Source organism: Narcine bancroftii, chromosome 12 (genome assembly GCF_036971445.1).
Source record: "Narcine bancroftii isolate sNarBan1 chromosome 12, sNarBan1.hap1, whole genome shotgun sequence".
Classification (NCBI taxonomy): domain Eukaryota; kingdom Metazoa; phylum Chordata; class Chondrichthyes; order Torpediniformes; family Narcinidae; genus Narcine; species Narcine bancroftii.
The window spans coordinates 69134987-69158915 of record NC_091480.1 but is presented as its reverse complement, the minus strand read 5'-3'; the positions used below and the strand labels follow the sequence as shown (position 1 = coordinate 69158915).

At 48.4% G+C, this 23929-nt stretch overlaps 2 protein-coding genes across 3 annotated transcripts in view; both read left to right on the top strand.

Annotated features, from left to right (window-relative positions):
• The window catches only part of LOC138747016 (sterol O-acyltransferase 2-like), a 33471-nt gene extending 16612 nt beyond the window's left edge, over positions 1 to 16859 (top strand). For both annotated transcript variants that reach the window (XM_069905855.1, XM_069905856.1), the window contains exons 8-16: positions 2830 to 2905; positions 4878 to 4962; positions 8115 to 8160; positions 10216 to 10345; positions 11303 to 11400; positions 12465 to 12563; positions 14601 to 14736; positions 15549 to 15694; positions 15841 to 16859. In XM_069905855.1, coding sequence (XP_069761956.1) covers positions 2830 to 2905; positions 4878 to 4962; positions 8115 to 8160; positions 10216 to 10345; positions 11303 to 11400; positions 12465 to 12563; positions 14601 to 14736; positions 15549 to 15694; positions 15841 to 15897 — 873 coding nt within the window. In that variant the 3' untranslated portion in view covers positions 15898 to 16859. The remainder of the gene's footprint in view (positions 1 to 2829; positions 2906 to 4877; positions 4963 to 8114; positions 8161 to 10215; positions 10346 to 11302; positions 11401 to 12464; positions 12564 to 14600; positions 14737 to 15548; positions 15695 to 15840) is intronic.
• A 6399-nt stretch (positions 16860 to 23258) lies between these two features.
• LOC138747014 (protein reprimo A-like) lies at positions 23259 to 23678 on the top strand. Its single transcript, XM_069905854.1, has one exon. The coding sequence runs from the start codon at positions 23260 to 23262 to the stop codon at positions 23575 to 23577; it is 318 nt and encodes a 105-aa protein (XP_069761955.1). The 5' UTR covers position 23259; the 3' UTR covers positions 23578 to 23678.
• Positions 23679 to 23929: the final 251 nt, after the last annotated feature.

Genomic DNA, 23929 nt, shown 5'->3' with positions numbered 1-23929 from the left:
TTCTGTTGGGTTGTACTTGTACAATCAGGTGACAATAAACATAAACGAACTTGAAAAAAACCACGCATCTGATTCACTAATGTCCTCAAAAGAAGCTGAACTGCAGTCTTCACCCAATCACAGAGCCACACAGGCCTTTTTGCTCAATCGGCACATGCTGACCAAAATGCATTTCCCCCCCACACTGGTTCCACCTGCTTGCATTCAGCCCATATTCCTCTAAACCAAATGTCCTCCCCCCTGCCCCCCCCCCCCCGCACTGGTCCCACCTGCCCTATATATCTCTAAACCCATCCTATCCATGGATCCGTCCAAATATTTCTTAAACATTGCCCCCTCTTCCGGTGGCCTGTTCCACACACCCACCATCCTCTGTGTAAAAACATTACTCCTCAGGTTCTGATTAAATCCCTTCCACCCACATCCACCGCCCCCCCACAACACACACCTTAAACCAATTGGCTCCAGTCCCATAGGAATATAGCTGACTCCCCTCTGAAATGGTTCAGTTAAACCAAATTGCCTGTCCCCGCAGTTCTTTGCACAGTTCTGCTGTTTTATCGGGGGGGGGGGGGGGTCCCTAGGCAGGCCCCCATGGGCCTGGATGTTAATCCCCCCCTCTGTTGGAAAGGGAACCAGCAGGTGGTGGTGCCCCCTCTGCACTTCCTGCCGTTGTTCTTTTTGGTGGCAGATGTGGAGGTTTCTGCCAGAACCTTGGTAAGTTGCTGTGCTTGGTGGTAAAGGCCTTTCGGGTGTCAGGAGGTGAGTCACTTACGGTAGGATACTCAGCCTCTGATCTGCTCTTGAAGCCACAGTATTTATGTTGCTGGTCTCTGGTCAGTGGCTTCAGATGCTGGAAATCTAACACTAAACCAGACTCAGCAGATCAGACAGCTCTGTGTCAGTTGAAGGACCTCCGAACCTAACCGTTGTAGACCGCGTCGAAAGAACCAAAGACGTTGATCCAAACCAAGGCTTTTATTAACTAGAAGACTGGAGCATATCACAAGTAGGTCGACCAGTCCAGAATGACCTGCTCTGGCTAGGAGCAACCCTTTAAGACCTGCCAGTAGGTGTAGCTACACTCTCAGCCAATCACAGTCATCCTACACTACCATCTGGTGATAGAATCTGTACTATCACAACCATTAACTCTGCTTCCCTTCCCACAGATGATGCCTGACCTGTTTCCTGCATTTCTTAGGTTTTGTGTGAGAACATGGAACACAGCAGCACAGTGAGGCCCTCGATATTGTGCCGACCCATATATATACCTACATAAAAATACCAGACCCTCCCTACCCCAGAACCCTCTATTTTTCTTCCATCCGTGTATCTGCCTGAGTCTCTTAAATGCCCCCAGTGTTCCAGCCTCCACTACCGTCCCCGACGAGGGATTCCACGTCCCCACGACTCTCTGTGTAAAAAAACTTACCCCTGACGTCTCCCCTAAACCTCCCTCCCTTCACTTTGTACACACGTCCTCTGGTGTTTACTGATCCTGCCCTGGGAAACAGGCGCTGCCTGTCCACCCTATCTATACCTCTCATAATCTTGTAGATCTCTATTAAGTCTCCTCTCATCCTTCTACACTCCAAAGAGAAAAGTCCCAGCTCTGCTAACCTTGCCTCATAAGACTTATTTCCCAATCCAGGCAACATCCTGGTAAATCTCCCCTGCCCCCTCCCCACAGCTTCCACACCCTTCCTGTAATGAGGTGACTAGAACTGAACACAATACTCCAAGTGTGGTCTCACCAGAGATTTATAAGCTGCAATATCACTTCATAACTCCTGAATTCAATCCCCCTATGAATGAAGCTCAACATCCCATAGACCTTCTTAACTATCCTCTCAACCCTAAGGGATGTATGGATTTGGACCCCAAGGTCCTTCTGTTCATCCACAGAGCGAGCTCCAGATGTTGATGGTAAGGTCTTGGCAATGGTAATGCTATTGAATGTCAAAGGAAGTACTTCAGCTCTCTATCACCGCAGTAGCTGACAGCTTCAAACGAGGGTACATTATGTGGTATTTGGCAGATCATTTCAGGATGTTTTCTTCTGCCATCCATACATAGGCTGCTTCATTCTCCGAGGAACAGGAGTCCCATTCAATTTTCCCTTTGCTGAAATATAACAGCTGTCCCTGAGAGTGTAGTCATGATACTGGCCTTGACGAGGCAGGATGTTGCCCCGGCCCTGTTTCTCCCTCCTCATAATCATCTTCTCCCGGCACCTCTCTGGTTCTGGAGGATGCAAGTAACTTTGGAGCAGGAGCTCAGCTCTGTGCTACACAGCGTGGCATCTCCCAGGGCACTGGAGCAGAAAGATCTCTTCAGGACTCCGTTCATCCGGTCCACCTCAGCACAACTTTGCATCAATGTGCTGCATTTTCTAGCAGGGAAATAAAAATAAAAAACCACCTGCTTCTGTCTCCCAAACTGAGCTGAAACTGCCTGGCTGAGTGAAGGGGACTGATCTGGAAGCAGTGTTGTCTTTTGTCACTGAGCAGAGAGGATTTGACCAATTTCTCATTGAAAATGGCACAGTTACCATGGTGGTTAGTGCAATGCTGTTACAGCACTAGTGACCAGGGTTCGAATCCGGCGGTGTCTGTCAAGAGTTTGTACATTCTCTCCGTGTCAGCGTGGGTTTCCTCTGGGGTCTCTGGTTTCCTTCCACCCTTCAAAAACATGCAGGGGTTGGGTGTAATCGGGCGGTATTGAAAGGGCCTGTTACCGTGTTGTATGTTTAAATTTAAATTGATGTATTCAAGTCCACAATCTGGTGGTTGGGGTAATAGACAATTGGATTTCTTTATTGCCTAGATTCGTTTAATAATGAAGAGTTACTCGTACATACAGGAAAACGTTTCAAAAGTATTGAAGGTCAAACTGTCAGAAGGTAAGGTTCCAACTTACAGCCATCTACATCAACAAATGCACCTCACTGTCGGCTGAAACCTAGCTCAGGGTATGGGACCTGCTCCCTCACAGGGTCAAACCACAGTAAATGCTTGAGGAACTCGGCTGGTCTCGCAGCGTCCACAGGAGGTGAAGGTACATTACTGAGGTTTCAGGCCTGAGCCCTTCCTCAAGGCATTGATGAAAGTGATAGCGTGCGTGACTGGGAAAGTTTCTCTGTGGTATCTATCACCACCTCGAGGCATCAGAAGGTATTACGGGTATTCCCTGCTTTACAAAACTAGTGTTCCGATGTATCCTTACAGAAGCCAAAATAGCGTAAAGTGCAGACCCATTCACGACAATTGAAGGCTATTTTCGTAAAAGCGAAAACCCATTCAAGTTTCTTTCGCATAGCAGACACAAGTCTCTTTGTAAAAGCAAATTTTCGTAAAGCGAGTATTCATAAAGTGGTGAATCCCCCTTTTTCTGGAGTATGCTTGGTTTATTTTTTATAGTGCGAGATTAAAAAGGCTTTCTTTGCCTGACTTTTCAGTTTTCTCCTACCTATTCCTGAAGCATCAACTACTGGGATCTCACACCAGTGTGAAGCCAGACAGTCAGTAGGTGAGAAAAAGTCTGTAGACACTGTGATTGTAGTAAAACACACACACAGTAAATGCTGGAGGAACCCAGCTGGTCTCGCAGCGTCCACAGGAGGTAAAAGATACATTACTGATGTTTCAGGTCTGAGTCCTTCTTCAAGGAATAAGCAAAGAACAGGAAGGGGTCAGGTTAAAGACTGAAGACTGGCTGGGGAAGGAGTCCAGACCAACAAAAGATGTTAGTTGGATATGATGAGAGGAGAGGTGAGAATTGATTTTGAGAGGAGACAGAGCTGGGGGAAAGGCAACAGGGGGAGGAAGAAGAAGAGGGGAGGTTTAACGGAAAGTGGAGAAGTTGATATTAATGCCATCTGGTTGGAGGGTACCTAGTCGGAAGATGAGATGTTGTTCCTCCAATTTGTGGGTGGTGCATGAGACCATGGACAGACACGCCAGCAAGGAAATGGGTCAGGAATTGAAATGGGCGGCTACTGGGAGATCCCCACTATTGCAGCAGACAGAGCCAAGGTGCGCAACAAAGTGATCTCCCAGTCTGTGTCCGATGTAGAGGAGACCACAGCGGGAGCACCGGATGCAGTAGACAACTCCTGCAGATTCACAAGTGAAGTGTTGCTCCCCTCTTCTTCTTCCTCCCCCTGTTGCCTTTCCCCCAGCTCTGTCTCCTCTCAAAATCAATTCTCACCTCTCCTCTCATCATATCCAACTAACATCTTTTGTTGGTCTGGACTCCTTCCCCGGCCAGTCTTCAGTCTTTAACCTGACCCCTTCCTGTTCTTTGCTTATTCCTTGAAGAAGGACTCAGACCTGAAACATCAGTAATGTATCTTTTACCTCCTGTGGACGCTGCGAGACGGTTTCTCCAGCATTTACTGTGTGTGTGTTTTACTACAATCACAGTGACTGTTTGGGAGCTGGAATGGTGGGGAGGGAGGAGGTGTGGGCGCAAGTGGAGCATCTCCTGTGGTCACAGGGCAGGTGAAGCAACGTCAACTCTGACCCAGATTGTATTCACTCCTCACCACTGTCCCCAATGCTGTTCCATCACTTCAGATGCAGCCAACAGATGGAAGCCAGGGGTGAGGGGGGTCATTGGATCGTTCCTACCCATGGCCTGGACTATTGACACAATATCTACTACTGTTCTATGAGGAAAAAAATGCATGATAATTGCCAACAATATTTCCAGACAATACACCAGGCAACATAGAAACCCCTCTTTTAACTGACCCAATATAAAAGAAGTTGCAAGACTGGGAATCTGTCTTAAATGGGCACATTGTAACTCCGAGCTCAAAGTGAATGAAGCAGCAGTTCGTAGAATTACTTCATTTTCCTTCTTATTTGTAGGTGGAGCCCTACAGATGCCAACATTCTCCTGTTACCTTTACTTCTTGTTCTGCCCCACTCTCATCTATCGAGACTCGTATCCCAGGTATGACTCGCCTCCCATTGAAGGGAACGTTGCTTCTTTCCATCAGAACTGAACTGGGCGCCCCAGATAGGACAGGACTAGAGTACTGTACAAAATCACTCGCTGAGATTTTCTGTTCCCAATTATAAACCTCAAGACCTGGTTGCTCTCTCCACTGTTCCTGCATGCCTGAAGGTGTTAGGTTTTTTAAAATCCATAATTATGCCACAAAGTTAGAGCATAGAAGGAGGCCATTCACCCCATCATGGCTGTTAGAATAATCCAGCCAATCCCACTCCCTTCTTTCTCCTGGTGGCCCTGCAAACTCTCTTCTTTTAAACACTCATCCATTTCCCTATTGAGTCTCCACTCCTCCCCAGCACATATACTAGACCAATCACTCACTGTCGAGAAACATTGTTTCCTCATGGCACTTCCAGCTGGCTCTTTTGCCAATCGTCCCCATTCTATGTGTCCTGGTGCTGCCCATGGGAACTTCTCTGCCCACTAAATACCTCGATCAGATCCCCTCACAGCCTCTTTGTTAAACCTGCTTTCCTGCACCAAGATTCTGTTTCCCACAGTCAGCACGACCATGTTTCTATGTGCTGCTTTCATTCACTAGATCACGGTTTTCTCTGTTCCATTAACTCGCCAGCATTCAAGTTAATCCGGAAATCCCTTTAAGCTTCACAAGACTCACCAGAGTTCTCTTTCCCAACTTCCTTTTCCTTACTGGGCCGCCAATTCCTGCATTTCTTTAACACATCATGACTCAGGTTTTCACGGTCATTTTAAACTCACAGCGAGCCACATTAACACCACTGGGCCAGATGCTTCCCATCGCCTCTGTTACTCACCAGGATAGATGTTTCCTGTGCTCCTGTTACTCACCAGATGTTTCTCCTGCCCCCTTTACATCAGCAATACAGTGCTTTCCTTACCCTGTTATTGACTAGGACAGTTGTTTCACATGCCTTTGGTACTGGCCTCCAGACCAACCCCTCTGAAAGACTAGCTCACTCCACATTGATCACTAATCGAACCTGAGGCTTTCTTGGCCCCTGTGGACTCAGTCCCACAGAATGCGTGGTTTCAAAGAGCAACGAGTCTGGACACAGGCTGAATGCAGGAAGGATTTTTATTAAAACACACTTACGGGGATCGCAACAGGGAAACACACACCAGTGCTCTCAATCGCACAGCACAGTATAAACAGTCACATCAGATTTAACACTGCTGATACAAGCAACTGTGTACAGACTTCCAAGTACAGTACAATCCAGTCACATTGGATTACTGACACTAGCAACGGTTTATACAGCCAAGGACTACAACACACTACCCTCCATTCCTTGTCTAACGTGGGGATGGCTCAGATGCTGTCTGCAGCGCTACAACAATATACAACACCCCTGATTCCCTGTGTAGTGCACTCCTTACCAATGACACCTCCAGCTTTGTCCACAGTCCATTACCCAGAGTGGGGCAGGGTTCATCTGAGGGACGAAGAGCAAAAGCGAAAGAGCCTCTCCACGTGGTGGACTTGAGTCAGCTGGAGGGTCCGACCCAAGAAATCACTAGATGATTAAAAGGGGCGATGGTCAGGTGTCCACTAATCGATGGGCAGAGTCCAACCTTGATTGGCAGGTGATGTAAATTCTGACTAGGTATTCGCTGGTAGAGTCACATGACAGACAAGAAGATTCTCAAAATTACAAGTGTATATGGATTTTAGCAAGGCATTTGACAAGGTTCCCCACAGGAGACTCATTCAGAAAGTCATGAGGCATGGGATCCATGGGACCTTGGCTGTGTGGATAAAAAATTGGCTTGTAGGAAGAAAGCAGAGGGTAGTCGTAGCGGACGGAAAGTTTTCTGCCTGGACGTCGGTGACTAGTGGAGTGCCGCAGGGATCTGTTCTGGAACTCCTGCTCTTTATGATTTTTATAAATGACCTGGATGAAGAGGTGGAAGGATGGGTCAGTAAGTTTGCGGATGACTCAAAGGTCAGTGGGTGGAGCTGAAGATTGTCGTAGGTTACAAGAAGATATAGATAGGATGCAGAGTTGGGTGGAAAAGTGGCAGATGGAGTTCAATCCGGGTAATTGTGAGGTGATGCATTTTGGAAGGACAAACCAGAAGGCTGAGTACAGGGTTAATGATCGGTTGCTTAACAGTGTGGATGAACAGAGGGACCTTGGCATCTAAATCCATACACTCCTCAAGGTCACAGCACAGGTTGATGGGATAGTTAAGAAGGCCTATGGGACGCTGGGCTTCATTAATAAGGGGATTGAATTCGGGAGTACAGAGGTAATATTGCAACTCTACAAATCTCTGGTGAGATCACACAGAGTATTGTGTTCACTTCTGGTCACCTCATTACAGGAAGGATGTGGAAGCAATGAAGATTCACCAGGATGTTGCCTGGATTGGGAAATGTCTTATGAGACAAGGTTAGCAGAGCTGGGACTTTTCTCTTTGGACCATAGAAGGATGAGATTACTTAATAATTGCAAAATTCTGAGAGGCATAGATAGGGTGGACAGGGAGTACCTGTTTCCCAGGGTGGGATCAGCAAACACCAGAGGACGTCTGAAAAAAGTGAAGGGAGGGAAGTTTAGGGGAGACATCAAGGGTAAGTATTTTTACACAGAGAGTTGTGGGGGCCTGGAATGCCTCGCCGGGGATGACGGTGGAGGCTGGAACATTAAGAGACTCTTAGACAAGGACATGGATATAAGAAAAATAAAGGGTTACGGGTGGGAAGGATTAGATTTTTTTGTTGGAAGGAATATATGGGTAAGCACAACATCGAGGGCAAAAGGGCCTGTTCTATGTTCGATGACCCAGTCTCTGCAGAACTGGAATGAGAGATTGCTGCTCTGTTAGAGGTGCATGAGATTTTAAACTGAGGTCCTAGCTGGTCTTAAAACATCCATGGTAATATTTTGAAGAGCAAGAGGGCCCCATGACAAATACTTATCCCTCAATCAATGCACAGATTAATGGACTCATTTGTGATTGTGGGAGCTTCTGTGCAAGCCGACTGCTGCTTCCCACACCCCAGCAGCGACTACCCTTCAGAAGTACTTCATCAGCTGCCAAGTGGCTTGAGGACTTCCTGGGATGTTTCCTTTAAATCTCACTAGGACTCTGCTTTATTGCAGGACACCGAGGATCAGATGGAACTATGTGGCACTGAACTTTGCACAGGTGAGTATGATGCACGTTGCTTTGACTCGATGTGCCTTCCATCGAAGAGGATGAAGAGCTGGTCACAGCTCAATGAGAGACTACTGCCAAGCAAAGGCACGAGTGCAATAGATTGGGTGAATGCAGAGAATCTTTTGTCCAGAGTTAGGGAATCGATAACTAGATGATGTAGGTTTAAGGTGAGGGGGGGGGGGGGGAAGAGATTTAACAGGAACTTAAGGAGTAACTTTTTTAAACACAGAGAATGGCCGGTGTGCGGAACGGGTTGCCGGGGAGGTGGTTGAGGCAGGTGCAATTGCAATGTTTAAGAAAAAATTTGGTGGATCCATGGATAGGATGGGTTTAAAGGGATGTGGGGCAAGTGGGACCAGTGTGGGTAGGACGGATCCATGAATAGGATAGGTTTAAGAGGGATGTGGGGCAGGTGGGAGCAGTGTGGGTGAGAAAATATGGTTGGTGTGGGCAAGTTTAGCCGAAGGGCTTGTTTTCACGCTGTGTGACTCAATGACAGTTGACTTGTGCAGATCAGTTGGAGGGGGCAGAGATCGACATTGCTCCACCAGCTCCAGCACACCCCCACCATTTCCAGTGGGAGTAGGCCCGGCAAGTAACTACAATGTATGTTCTAGATGGTGCACAAGGTGGAAGGAGGGCAGGTACTGTAATAATCGTGAATGATTATTTCCATTCTGAGCCAGCTCTTCAGCGCTTGACGTCCTGTTTTGAGGAAACTGCCAAAATGTTTGGCCTGGAAGTCAGCCTGAAGAAAACTGAGGTCCTCCATCAGCCAGCTCGCCACCATGACTATCAGCCCCCCCACATCTCCATCGGGCACACAAAACTCAAAACGGTCAACCAGTTTACCTATCTCGGCTGCACCATTTCATCGGATGCAAGGATCGACAACAAGATAGACAACAGACTCGCCAAGGCAAATAGCGCCTTTGGAAGACTACACAAAAGAGTCTGGAAAAACAACCAACTGAAAAACCTCACAAAGATTAGCGTATTCAGAGCCGTTGTCAAACCCACACTCCTGTTCGGCTCTGAATCATGGGTCCTCTACCGGCATCACCTACGGCTCCTAGAACGCTTCCACCAGCGTTGTCTCCGCTCCATCCTCAACATTCATTTGATCGACTTCATCACCAACATCGAAGTACTCGAGATGGCTGAGGCCGACAGCATCGAATCCACGCTGCTGAAGATCCAACTGCGCTGGGTAGGTCACGTCTCCAGAATGAAGGACCATCGCCTTCCCAAGATCGTGTTATATGGCGAGCTCTCCACTGGCCACCGAGACAGAGGTGCACCAAAGAAGAGGTACAAGGACTGCCTAAAGAAATCTCTTGGTGCCTGCCACATTGACCACCACCAGTGGGCTGATATCGCCTCAAACCGTGCATCTTGGCGCCTCACAGTTCGGCGGGCAGCAACCTCCTTTGAAGAAGACCGCAGAGCCCACCTCACTGACAAAAGACAAAGGAGGAAAAACCCAACACCCAACCCCAACCAACCAATTTTCCCCTGCAACCGCTGCAACCGTGTCTGCCTGTCCCGCATCGGACTTGTCAGCCACAAACGAGCCTGCAGTTGACGTGGACATTACCCCTCCATAAATCTTCGTCCGCGAAGGGAAGCCAAAGGAAGGAAAGATTGACCCTGCAGCGATGCATCGATTGCAAAGAGATAGACCTATTGATGAGTGACTGAACGGGATAGTTTCTGAGTAAAAGATTAATTGGGGAAATCAGCGTTTTGGAGGTTGCTGCAGATTAACTCAGCAATTGGTCCATCTCTTTGCAATCGATGCATCACTGCAGAGTCAATCAATCACCATGGAAATAATCATTTCACAATTATTGTGATTACAGGCAGAATGGTTGGATTGAAGGAACCAATGGCCAGTTGGGAAATCCGTTCCTCGAGGAGGAAGTCTCCTGAAGCATCCAGCTGCCCGGCAGTGAAAGGAGTCCCAGTCTGCGGAGTTATTCTCTCACTTTGCTCTCATTTCCTGATGCGCTGTACAGTGATCACTGTGTTCTTTGCTCACAGGTCCTTGGCAGCCTCTTCTACTGTTACTTCATCTTAGTGAGACTCTGCATCCCTGTGTTCACCAACATGAGCAAAGAACCGTTCAGCACCAGGACACTTGTCCTGTCACTATTCAATGCCACGTTACCAGGTACAGACAGCAGGGACAGCTGGAGGATTGTGTGCAGTACTGGTCAGCCCATCAGGGGAAAGATGCAGAGACTTTGGAAATAGGACAGAACCAGTTCACCAGGGTTGGATTGGAGGGGATGGGTTATGGGGAGAGGAGAGACAAACTTGGGTTGGTTACTCTGGAGTGTCAGAGGGTCAGGGAAGGCCTGATCGAGGCTTATAGAATGATAAGAGGAAGTGGCAGGGAAACAGTCCAAATCTTTTCCCCTGCGCTAAAAGTGTCACATACGCAAGGCCAGATTAAGGCCAACTGATGCCCTAAGCAAAGCCCAACGATGGTTCCCCCTCAACCCTTCCATTGCCTAAATGACAAGAAGTTAAGACTCCATAGTGCTGAATGTGAAATAATAGATTAAAAATTCCAATTTCTTCCAGGCCGGACCCCACAACGATAGTAAATATTATCTGTATATATTTGTTTTCTTTCCATTTATTGTGGGGGTCCCTTTTTGAGGGGCCCTGGTACTGCTGCACCATAGTAAATCCAGCACTGGAAAAAAAATTATTCCCTTGGTGCCCTAAGCACGTCCTTATTTTGCTCAATGCAGGCCTGTACATACGAGAGAGCATGCATTTAAAGTGAAGAAGGGTGGAGGGGAGGTGTGGGGAAAATTTATGACACAGAGAGTAGTGCAAACAGATACAACAGTAGTTTTTAAGAGGCATTCTAGATTGCCGCAGGGTAACGGAGGAATATGGAACATGTGCAAGCAGCAGAGTTTTAGTTTAATTTAGGAATTATGGTCAGCATAGACACATGGGCTGAAGGGCCTGATGTCCTCTCTTTGACATAATGGATGTGGTGTCAATGTGGACAGAGCCGGAGGGTATTTGGGGAAGGGGGTAAGATCATAGATTTGCGATCTTTGAATTGTTGTATTGGGCAGTCTGCTAACTGGTTGGGTCACTCCAACAGGCACCTTCCTTCTGCTCCTGTTCTTCTACGCCTTCCTCCACTGCTGGCTGAATGCCTTTGCTGAGATGCTCCGTTTTGGAGACCGGATGTTCTACAAGGTATCGGGGAAATAAGGGCAGTGGGCAAGGCCGGAGAAATGGGACTCTCCGGGATGGATTGTCGGACAGCTGGTTGAAACAAGGATGGAGAGGTTGGGAGTGTATGGGCAGGTGGGAGGGGAGGTCTGATGGAGCAAGTGGAAGGTGTGAAGGGTGGGGACTGAGGGCTGAGGGGGGTGCAGGGAGAGGAGGAAGGTGTGAAGGAGGGAAGGTGATGAGGGGATTGGATGGAGGGGCAGCAGATGTCTGAGGACAAGGTTGGGAGTGTGGAGTGAAGAAGAGGGAGTGCATGAGGGCAGGGGAGGAATACAGGGTGATGGAGTCCAGGGAAGGTATGAGGGGATTTGTGGAGGGAAAGGAGAAGGGGAGGGAGTAAGGGAGGGGATGTGGGGGATGGAGGGAGGAGGGAGGGGAGAGAAGGAGGGGAGAAAGGGAGGGGGAGAGAGGGAGGGGAGAAAGGGAGTGAGGGAGGGGAGAAAGGAAGGGGTAGAGGGGGAGAGAGGGAGGGGGAGAGAGGGAAAGGGGAGTGGGAAGGGGGTCAGAATTTTGTTCCTGAAGCCAATTCCCTTTTTCCACCGAATTGCCCACATTTTGCCTTTAATTATCCTTTTGCCGCCCAGAAATAGTTCTGGAGTTCCACACACATAGCTCACTGATCATGTTCCCCGTTCGTTGTCTGTTTCAGCCCCTCACTTTATTTGTTCTTCCATCACCCCCGACTGTTCCAAGGCCAGGAAGTACTCACCCATCCTTCTTCTCCCACATAACCCAGAGTGTTGTCTGCGTATCTGTGGGTCGTTGTTGCCCACATCTCTGCTGCTCCTCCATATCTCTGATCAGCATGTGTGGGAGCACCAATCTTTGGCTCCTTGCTCCAACAGCGAAACCCCTTCCGCTGTGTGATCCTCCTGTAACCATTTCGGTCTCTCAGTAAGGAGAGCAGCTCAGATGGGAATTGCGATGTGATCTGATCTCTGATATACTTTGCTCACCAGCAAGAACCACCACAACACTCCCCCCACTATGGTTACTATGGCGATTCACTCTCCATCTCTTGCCCCCAGGACTGGTGGACGTCCACCTCCTTTGCCAACTACTACCGGACCTGGAATGTGGTGGTTCACGACTGGCTTTACAGCTACATCTACACTGATTTTCTCAGGGTAAGGAGCATACCACATCAAGTGCAAGAACGCTCAGTTAACAGTTGAGAATATAAAAGAACGCTGGGCTTTCTTTCCCCCCACCACTCCCACCTCCCACTCCAGATCAGGAGAAAAACAGGAATCTACCTCCAATAGATTCACAATCAGAACAGGCACATTAATGTTCACACAACATTTGGATTTACAAAGTGTCAAATAATATTCATCATGATTTACATGTGTGCAGACCTCGACACACACAGCCTGCACCACGGAATGATGCTCAAGTATGTGCACCCACACCGACCTACACTCACCTGGCAATGAAATTAAACAGCAAAGTCTACAGACACTGAAATTGAGAGCAATATCTAAATCTGGAGAGAAAAAAAGTAAAAACCCACTGCTGGAGAAACTCAACAGGTCAAACAAATGTCCTTTATGTAGCAAAGATAACGATACATAAACAAGGTGTGGACAAAATGTCGGCAGGTGACTGAACAAAATGGTGGGGGGAAGGGCAGGGGGAAGAGCATGGTCCCACAGGGCAGGAGGTAATAGGTGGAGAAGGGAGAGAGGACACAGCAGCCAACAAGGGGAGGGGGGAGGGCTCTGTGTATGGAGAGGGAAGGGAGTGGAGAGCTGGAGGGAAGAAGACAGGGATGGGGAAGGGAAGGAGAACAGGGAGTGGGAAACTGGAGAAGTCAATGTTAATGCCATCCAGTTGGGGAGGGCCTGGACAGAATATTCGGTGTGGCTCCTCCAATTTACTGGTGACCTTAGTGGGACAGTACATGAGGCCATGGGTAGACATGTCAGCGTGGGAGTGGGGCATGAAATTAGAGTGGGTGTCCACTCCCTGACCTGCTGAGTTTCTCCAGCATTATGTGTTTACTTCAATCACGGTGTCTGCAGACTTTCATGTTTTACCCCCATTTTCAGGAGAGAGTTTGTGTCCCGAGTTGGAGTCAGAGAGGTGGAGAAAGGGGAGTGTGTCACCAGAGATATTTGTGTATTGTACCTGACAGTGGATCTCAGCTGGCTAGTTGGCCACACCAGTGTGATGATTGGTTACTACTTTCTGTCACTTATCCAAGGGCTGGAGACAAATTGTGCCTTTGGGCCAATGGCCTGGATGAGATCTGCTGAGTCAGACCTGGAAGCCCATTGAACCTGGAGCCTTCCTGGTGTGCTAACCGATCAATCATTCCACCACCAATCTGCCACCAGTGTACAGTAACATACCATTTTGAAGTGAACACTCACCTGTATAGCTGGAATGTTAACAAAGTTCGAGGTCATGCATATTTAAATTTTAAATTTAAATTTAGAGATACAGCACGGTAACAGGCCCTTCTGGCCCATGCAACTGAGTGAAATAGGAAAGTCTGCAGATGCTGTGATTGTAATTAAAGACACACAGTAAATGCCGGAGAGACTCTGCCGGTTTTGCAGTGTCCACAAGAGGTGAAGATATATTACCGTTGTTTCGGGCCTGAACCCTTCCTCAAGGTATGACAGGCAGCTGTCTTCGTTAAAGACGAGAGAGAAAGGGGTAAGAATGGGAGGGGGAGGAGTCCAGACCAACAGACAAAAAGGTATAAATTGGATATGATAAGAGGAATGGTGAGAATTGATTTTGGCTCTGTGAAAGGAGAGGGAAAAGGGAAGAGAGAGAGAGAGAGAGAACTGGGGGAAAGGTGACAGGGGGAAGGGTTTTTTTAACAGAAATTGGAGAGGTTGATGTTAATGTCATCTGGCTGGACGTATTTTCCTCCATTTGGCGGGGGTCAATAGAGAACGTCCATACTTTCAATAAGGACTCAGGCCCGAAACGTCAGTAATATCTCTTTACCTCCTATGGACACTGTGAGACTGGCTGAGTTCCTCCAGCATCTCTGTGTGTTCTTAATTAACCTACTAACCCTGTAGGTCTTTAGAACGTGGGAGGAAACCAGAGCACCCGGAGGAAACCCAAGGGCAAAATATACAAACTCATTACAGATAGCGCTGTAATTGCCTGGTGCTAACCACCAGATTAATGTTATGTTGCAGATATTTGGCAGGCGGTTTCGAGGGGCTGCAATGCTCTTAGTCTTCATCTTGTCCGCACTGGTTCATGAGTACGTCCTGACCCTTTGCCTGGGCTATTTCTACCCGGTAATGTTCTGCCTCTTTGCTATTTTTGGAGGTAGGTGATCACCAAGGATGGATCTGGCAGGATTACAGGACTACTGCTCATGAATATAAGATGGTGGGCTCTGCTTGATGTCGTAGAGGGTGGGGGATGGGGACTGTTGTGGTGTGAGCTGGCGTGGTGTACAGTCAAGTTGTGGTTATTTTGTAAATCCTAGAGACACTCTTCCTGCCTGACCAAATACAAATTGAACTTCACTCCTCGGGATGTTTCTGGACTGGCGGTTTGGTCACTTAGCACTGAGGAAAAACAGGCAGTGTCTATGCCCACATTCCTCCTGATTATGCCTTGCCAAGCCAATCCTAAGTACACCTGACTCATTTCCATCTCACCAGGACCACCCTCCTCAAAGCCGTCTCTGAAATCTGGCAGCCAGAAAGCGACTGCAAGAGAGCAAGAGCCAGATTTGAGTTATATGTAGATTTAGAATCAGCCTTCATGTACGTAATCGAGATCAAACTTGGCAAGATCTCTGGGTCCAGTTCTACTCTGTCCCACTGTGGGCACTGGATCCAGTACGTCTGTCCCACTGTGAACACTGAATCCAGTTCTGACCTATCCCTCTGTGAGCACTGGGATCCAGTTCTGGTCTCTCCCACCTCATGGTTTGGAGAAATGTTGACGTAACTGAAATACCTTCTGAAGCAACTGGATGCTTTAAATGAGGGGAGCAAAACGGTTTTCTGGGTGAGTCGTGAGATGGGCCAAATCCCTGTCTTCTATTGTGTTAGTGCTTTCTACCTTGTGTGTACCACTAACATTATATATTGTTCTTCTTTTCTTCCCCTCCCCCCACCCTCCCCCAGTATTCTTCAATTTCATCTTCAATGACAACAGGAAGAGTCCTGGCTGGAACATCATGATGTGGGTTTTCCTGTTCATTGGTCAGGGGGTCCAAGTGTGTCTGTACTGCCAGGAATGGTACGCTCAGATACACTGTCCCGTGAAAGAGGTGAGTGTGTGCATAGCCCAGTCACCTATGCGCGCGCGTGCACACACACACACACACACACACACACACACACACACACAATTACCAACACACAGGCTTCACATTGCCCTGGGGGCTCTAACTTTTTGTCTCTTCCTTTTATACAGAGAACCTTCTGGGAGCTGGTTACCCCACGATCCTGGTATTGCCGACTGGACGCTTAAACGCTGAACATGCTGCTTAGCATTCGGTCTGAGAGAGGACAGCTATCATCTCTTGATTGCATGACATTGCTCTGTGTTATTTATGTATAACGAATCATTTTCATCATCTGTTGTGTTGTGCGCAGTTGTGCCCACTTGCAAGAGTCTTGTCTTCTGTTCAACAATGCCCGTTCTGTCGGTTCCCAAAGGACAGTCTACGCTCAATCATGGTGATAATTACAGTTGTCTGTGGAACTCACAGCAGGTTCCAACTCCCGTTTCACTTCTCAGCTGAAATCTCAGCCAGGGTAGTTTCTTCAGGGTCCAGAACCCAAAGCACAATTTCAGCTTGGGATTTTGCTATTGGCTGTGATCTGGGGCTCCCTTCCATTACACACAACTGAGGCCAGTTGTGATCCTCACATGGTCAAATGGCCCCTGGGTTGGATGATGGAGTGCTGGAAGTCTGGAAGGAATGGCAGAGGTTGAAAGGGAGGAAAAGAAGCCTTGTCTTTGGCACCTTGCTCAAGTGGGAAGTGGTTTCTAAGGTAGACAAGGCCCAGAATTCACTGCGATTGCGCCAAATGGTGGGCCAGGTACGAGGGGCCAAATAGCCTCCTCCTCCTTCTTCTTCCTTCGTGATCAAAATCTGATCCATCTCCGTGGGTTCTTGCATCTTCTCGTAGCACGGTCGGGACCAACTGGGCTCTGTATGAACAGTCCTGAACGAAAAACATTCTGGGGATCAGTGATGCACATGACTGGCAGGTGGGGCTCAGGAACTGGCTGCAACAGACACTAGCACATCTCCTGAGATAAAGTCCAATTAATGCATCATTCAAAATACCACCACAGATTTAGCAAAAATTTAATAATCCAATGCTGATCAGTTTCTGTACTTTAATCAAAGGTGGGCTTGAGAATGCTTTTTTTTTCCCTTGTTGTCACATGACATTCTCTGAATATAAATTCTCCAGATCTCACACTTCTTGCATTTGTTTCTCATCGTTTTACTGGAAGCTGGGTTTTTGGTGCAGTTGAGGCAGGAATGTCTGGTGCTCCCAGTCATGGACATCGGACACAGTCAGAAAGGAATAAGGAGCAGGAGTGAAAGCAGGAAATGGAAAAACTCAGCATCCGCGGAGGGAGGAAACGCAGTCAAGGTTTCGAGTCAGGGATCAGGAGCTGGGTTGTGCTGTGAAGACTGGCTCTGCTGGCAGCTGCCCAAACTCATTCACAGAGTCGACGGAGATGCCGGCAAACAGCAGTCAAGGTTTCGAGTCGGGGATCAGGAGCTGGGTTGTGCTGTGAAGACTGGCTCTGCTGGCAGCTGCCCAAACTCATTCACAGAGTCGACGGAGATGCCGGCAAACAGCAGTCAAGGTTTCGAGTCGGGGATCAGGAGCTGGGTTGTGCTGTGAAGACTGGCTCTGCTGGCAGCTGCCCAAACTCATTCACAGAGTCGACGGAGATGCCGGCAAACAGCACCAGACCAGTGTCCAACCCACAGCACTGACCCCTCTCCCGAGAGCACGAGGTGGATGGCCAGCAGGGAGTGTGTGCTGAAAGAGATCGAAATGTGGAGACAGGGAGAGAAGGTGTGTGTGAATGGGGTGCAAAGGTCTGAAAGGTCTGTTCTGGATGGGCTTTCACATTGAGACTTTGGACTGGCGAGCTTCAGGAGCGAATAAAAGGATCTACAATGTACCAGGAACCGTTTAAATGCACCACAATCCACATATAGCCCGATGAACAATCGATTTTGCAGCTGGCACACTGGACATGGAGCTCAGTCTGAGTCACCGAAATGTCAGATTCCAGAGGTGGGCAAAGGCTATCTTTCCTCAAATCGGAAAGAGCTGGCAGTTGCACTTTTCCTGAAAGAAATTGGAAGAACTGGTGGAGATTTCAAAGCTCTCCTTTCAACCTGGCAATGTCTTTTATCTAAAGTATTTGGATGCCTTGTGAATTCATCACTGAGAAAGAGTGGGAACCGCACACAGCCTGGGGCTGCAGTCAGGAAAACATCATTTTGCCTGTGAGATCTTAGGCAAGAGGCAGTCAGCCGAGCAGAGAAGACAAGGCCAAAATGTTTTCAATTAACACACAGCCGTGCTAAGTGAATGATCCAGTTCTGATTATCCAGGTCAGGTATAAAAACAGACCCAGACAGTACTCAGGCATGGGCTGAATGAGTGTCAAGTTCCACACAAATCTTGGGCCATGACCATCTCCAACAAGAGATATCTACCCCTGACATTCAATGGCATTCTCCTTGAGGAGAACCTGGGTGTCACCATTGACCAGAAAATGAAGCAGGTCAGAGGCTGGGGATCCAAAAACTTCTCCACCATCTACAATGCACAAGTCAAGATGCTCTTTATCGACTACAGTTCGGCATTTAACACCATCATCCCCTCAAAACTGATCAACAAACTCCAAGACCTGGGATTCAACACCCCACTGTGTAATTGGATCGTGGATTTCCTCACCTCCAGACCAGAACCAGTGAGGATTGGTGAGAACATCTCCTCCACAATCTCCATCAGTACTGGAGCACTACAGGGCTGCATTCTTGGTCCCCTCACTTTACACCTATGACTGTGTGACTTGGTACGACAATAACACCATCTACAAATTCGCTGACGATACCGCGGTAGTGGGTTGCATAAAAGGGGTGATGAGTCAGCAAACAGGAGCCATTACAGCAACTCTGGCAGTGCCACCATTTTTCCCTCTAACTCAGTGGTTCTACAACCTTTTTCTTTCCACCCACATCCCATTTTAAGTAATCCCTAAGCCATCGGTACTCTGTGATTAGTAAGGGATTGCTTAAGGTGGGATGTGGGTGGAAAGAAAAAGGTTGAGAACCTGTTTTAATCCTCTCTCATTGACTCGTTATGTGTACGGTTTCAGAACTCCAAAGGAAATGGGCCAATGACCATTTTTCTCAAGCAAAATATTTCAGTACCAATTGGGTCTAGAGCAGTGGATCTCAACCTTCCCTTCCCACCCACATCCCACCTTAAACAATCCCTTACTAATCACAGAGCACCAATGGCATAGGGATTACTTAAAGTGGGATGTGAGTGGAAAGAGAAAGGTTGAGAACCACTGCTCCCCTGGCAACCCTGGTCTCGCCCAATCATAGGTATTTCCTTTGCAATATCTATCCCTCCCTTCATCTTCCCTGCAACTGAAAGCTATCCTTTTTTTTTAATCTCTCTTCCCCTGTTGTGTCCAAGGGTCTTCGGCCCAAAACATTTAAATGTTGTAATTTAATCCAAATCTAACCGTGCACCATGGATGGTCACAAGAAGTTGTAGAGAAACTTCAGTACACAAAGAGTCAGGAACCTACCATCACAGTTGATGGGTTTACAAACCAGATGATGAACTCAGAAGGGCTCAGTTATAACAACAAATCATTTTTAATTGACATTTATAATAGGGCAGAGAATGGGGTCTTTGGATGGTCCAATGAGGGGCATATCTAAAGTGATGGGAAAGCCTTGGAGATCCAGTTCAGGGAAAGTCGGTAAAGATGGGAAGGATAAAGGGATAGCTGACAAACTGAGTTGCAGTTAGTCGGAAGGTTCAAACACTGCATCAACACTGGTTGCACCAAACACCCTATTTTTGACCCTCAACTAACACCCAGGCCAGGACAGAGATAGCACCAGTGGACCAAACGTTAAAGGAAGTCACATCAAACTGTCTTAACAGAAACTCTCCACCACACTGCACTTCTTGGAAAAGTGCAATCCACCTTTCCAGTAGTGTACACAGCCTAACAGAGTAAGGAGAGTAACAGGCCCTTTCGGCCCATGACCTCGTGCTGTTCAATTACACCCAGGTGACCTACAACCCCTCCCCCCCATACATTTTTGGAGGGTGGGAAGAAACAGGAGCCCCCGGAGGAAACCCATGCAGCAAGGGATTCGAACCTGAGCCGCTGGCGCTGCAACGGTGTTGTGCTAACCGCTGCATTAACCACGCCACCCTGGATGGAGAATATGGTTCTGCCATAGTTAAATCAATGGCATCAGTAAAACCCCCGGTATCTGGTATCTATGGGGATTAGTAGACACCAAATGAATGAATTTGCTGGTCGCTTGAGACTACATGTTTTGTGGATTAGTGAACTGGCTGTGGGAGGGGTGGGGCACCCATTTAAAACTTTTGTGATTTTTACCTATTTGTTTCCCACAATTTTTTTGCCGGTTGCTTGAATTCTGGATAACTCTCTAACTCTCCCAGCATGACAAAGGTATTGTGTCCTGAGCTGGTTCATCACTTGGATAAAATGTTCTACTTCTGGTTACAGTCAGACTCCAGCCTTGCCTGAAGACAAGAAAATTATAAGCTGGTTTGTTAGGATTTGAGAGCTGCCCTCCCTAACAACATTGCAGTTGAACTAGCCTGATGTAATTCTGTTTTACTCTTTCAGTTCGACCCATTTAAAACTAATATTATTCTGCTAAACGTGAAATGTGCACATCTCCACTGCAATGGTTTTCTTAAGGTTCTAAAATTCCGCTCAGGATTTACCCTCACAGTCCCCAATACAGAAACATTGGAAGAAGGTCGAGATCTCAGAGCTTCCCTGAGAATAGAGAGAGAGAGCCCAGCACTGTTCATTGTTTAAATGAGGGGTAAAACTCTGGCCCTGACCCCCATCTAACTTTTCCCCAAGGTAGTGGAGTCTAAAACTAGAGGCCACAGGTTTAGGGTGAGAGGGAAAAGATTTAAAAGGAATCTGAGGGGGAAGCTTTTCCACACAGAGGGTGGGTAGATAAAATGAGCTGCCAGAGGAAGTGATAGAGGCAGGGACAATTGCAACTTTTACAAGACATGATTGTTGGAAGAAGGTAGAGATGTCAGAGGTTCTCTGAGAGTAGAGAAGGAAGAGGGAGCGTGGAAAGGAAACATTTAGAGGGGTAAGGGCTGAACACAGGCAAATGGGTCTCCCTAGGGGAGGCAATTTAGTCGGCATGGACAAGTTGAGCTGACAGGCCTGTATGCACACCTTAGGTGCATGTGATGCCTCATGTTTTGAATTTTCACCTTCGTTTCCAAATTTCTCCATGGCCCTCCTTCACAATTGCTGGAATCTCCTCTGTTGCTTCAAGATCTTTGCAGTCCCCAAATTCTGACCACTTCTTCATCCCCAAATTAAGTCATCCCTCCATTTGGGGCCACACCTTCAGCTGCCAAGCCATGCAGGACAGCGTACCAAGAGGGGTTGCAGACTCCGGGGGAAGCAGCAGACAGTGGCACTACAATCCACACTCCCACCAGGTTCCAGATGGAGAGGTTACATGACCTTCCACAATCCACATTCCCACCAGGTTCCTGATGGAGAGGTCACGTGACCCTCCACAATCCACATTCCCACCATGCTGCAGCCAGAGAGGTCACGTAACCCTCCACAATCCACACTCCCACCAGGTTCCAGACTGAGAGGTCACGTGTCCCTCCTCAAACCACACTCCCACCAGGTTCCAGACGGAGAGGTTACGTGACCCCAAACAATCCACACTACAGGTCTCCTGCACTGTTATAACAATTCCTAACATAAACTTGAAGAAGAACACTTCATCTTCTGTCTGGGTGCGCCCCAGAAGGCCTGAATATGACATTCTATCAGGTAACTAGCTTTTCCTATTTGTATCATCAAAGATATTACCTCAGATTTTCCCTGTTCGTTAGCACAGCATGACCTTCTGGGCACATCATGGAGCTCTGAATTTCACCCCTTTCACACCTTTATCTGTAGTCTCATTCTCTGACTCCTGTTGTTTCATTGCTTTTGTGGTCAAGGGGCCTTGATCTTGCTCTCTAAATCTTCTCATTAACCAGATGGCCTCATTTACAGCTCATCTCCACAGTGATCCAGACATCACTACATCAGAGATATTCTCTTTGCCCCATCCAGCCTTTTCTCAAATCTGCAATTTAAAATAAATTGAAATTATGGTGACATGGATCTGTTCCAATTAAGCTACTGCAGCAACAGGTCTACAGTGGATGGCATCTCACTGGTTCTACACAAAGCCCTGGGTCACTTGGACAGTAAAGATGCATTCATCAGGATGCTCTTTATCTACTACAGTTCGGCATTTAACACCATCAGGCCCTTCAAAACTGATCAGCAAACTCCAAGACCTCGGACTCAACACCACACTGTGTGATTGGATCTTGGATTTCCTCACCTCCAGACCAGTGAGGTTGGAAAGAACTTCTCCTCCACAATCTGCATCAGTACCCGAGAACCACAGGGCAATGTTCTTAATCCCCTGCTCTACTCGCTTCACACCTACGACTGTGTGGCTTGATATGACAATAACACCATCTACAAATTCGCTGATGATACCACGGTAGTGGGTTGTATAAAAGGGGTGCATACAGAAACTTGGCCGAATGGTGCACCAATGATGTATGACAATAAATCTGAAATTGAAATCTATTTTTTTTTCTCTTCCTCATTTGAAGGAAGAGTCTTTTGACCTGAGACACTAATTTTGTCTCCCTCCTCACAGATGCTGCTCAACCTGTTGAGTGTTTGGACCATTTTCTGTCTTGATTTCTGTCGGGAATCTTTTCTAGTCCCTGATGGTTGCTCGATTTCATCCACACCAGGAGTCATTTCCCTCATGCCCCACTGCAAGCATGGGTCCAATTCCGTGCCCCAGTGTCACCATGTCCTGGAGCCAGATGGCACATTGCCCAGCGAAAACCCTGGCCTTCCCCCAGCACCCGAGTCGGTCACACGCCTTGTAGCCTTGCGCTCTGCTGGGTCGGGAGGCTGAAACCTCACACCCCAGGGGAGGTGGGGTGGGGGGGTGGTAGAGTGGGGCAGTTGGACTCACACCCCAGGGGAGGTGGGGGGGAGGGAGAGTGGGGCAGCTGGACTCACATCCCACTAGGGGAGGGAGGGGGGAAGGGAGAGAGTGGGGCAGGTGGACTCACACCCCACTAGGGGAGGGAGGGGGGGAGAGAGTGGGGCAGGTGGACTCACACCCCACCAGAGGAGGGAGGGGGGGGAGGGAGAAAGTGGGGGCAGGTGGATTGGAAGGCAGACCTGGAGACAGGAGCGGCGAGAAGGCCACCCCCAAAGCCAGAGTGCAGAAGCAGCGAGCTGAAAGCAGGAATCCAGCGATTGCAGTAAAGCTGGTTGGAAACCCCCTCTGCAGAGCGCAAATGGTTTAACCCAAACTATAAAAGTCGCCAGGAAAAGTCGGTGCAAGTGACAAGGTGTGAGGTCTCACTGTCTGCGAGGGAGGAAGGAGGGCGGGGAGAAAGAGCACGCGTGTTGGGGGACCATCCCCGCAGGGCGCACCAGGCAAGCCGCACTCTCTGGGCAGGTCGGTGTCGGGGAAGAATGAATTCGACTTGGCCGATGAATGTTTCTTCTGAGCCGGCGAAGGCCGACGCCGTTCGGGCCGTGCTCACCTGCTGCAACTACACCTGGCTTGCGAGCGACGCCGGGCTCGGGGCGTCCGCTCGGGACCAGCAAAGCTTCTACATCATGAAAGTGGTCCAGATCGCTGTCCTCTGCGTCCTGTGCCTGACCGTCATCTTCGGCATCTTCTTCCTGGCCTGCAACCTGCTCATCAAGTCGGAGAGCATGGTCAACCTCCTGGTGAGGGAGCGGAGACCGTCCAAAGAGGTGGAGGCTATCATTATCGGCTCGTTCTGATTCTCCCACCACCCTTCCTCCTCCCCCCCAAGTCCGTTGGGGGGGGGGGGTAACCACGAATCGCCGTCCTCCCTAAAGCGGGACCTTCGATTCTCGAGAGGACTATGAACTCGCCCCGGAGAGAGGGCAGGAAGGAGGCTGAGTTCCCAACAGCTTGTCTCGGGGTGGGAGATGATCAGGGGGGTGGGGGGGAGAGAACGGGACGCCGGTTTGAGTGAAGACAAATGCTGATGGGATTCATTCCACGCATTCGATGAACGATTTCCCGTGGATTCATCCTCCCTCCCAACGTGTGAAATGCTGAATATTCCTCTCCAGGGACGCTGCTGGTTCCATTTAAAGGGGCTTGTCT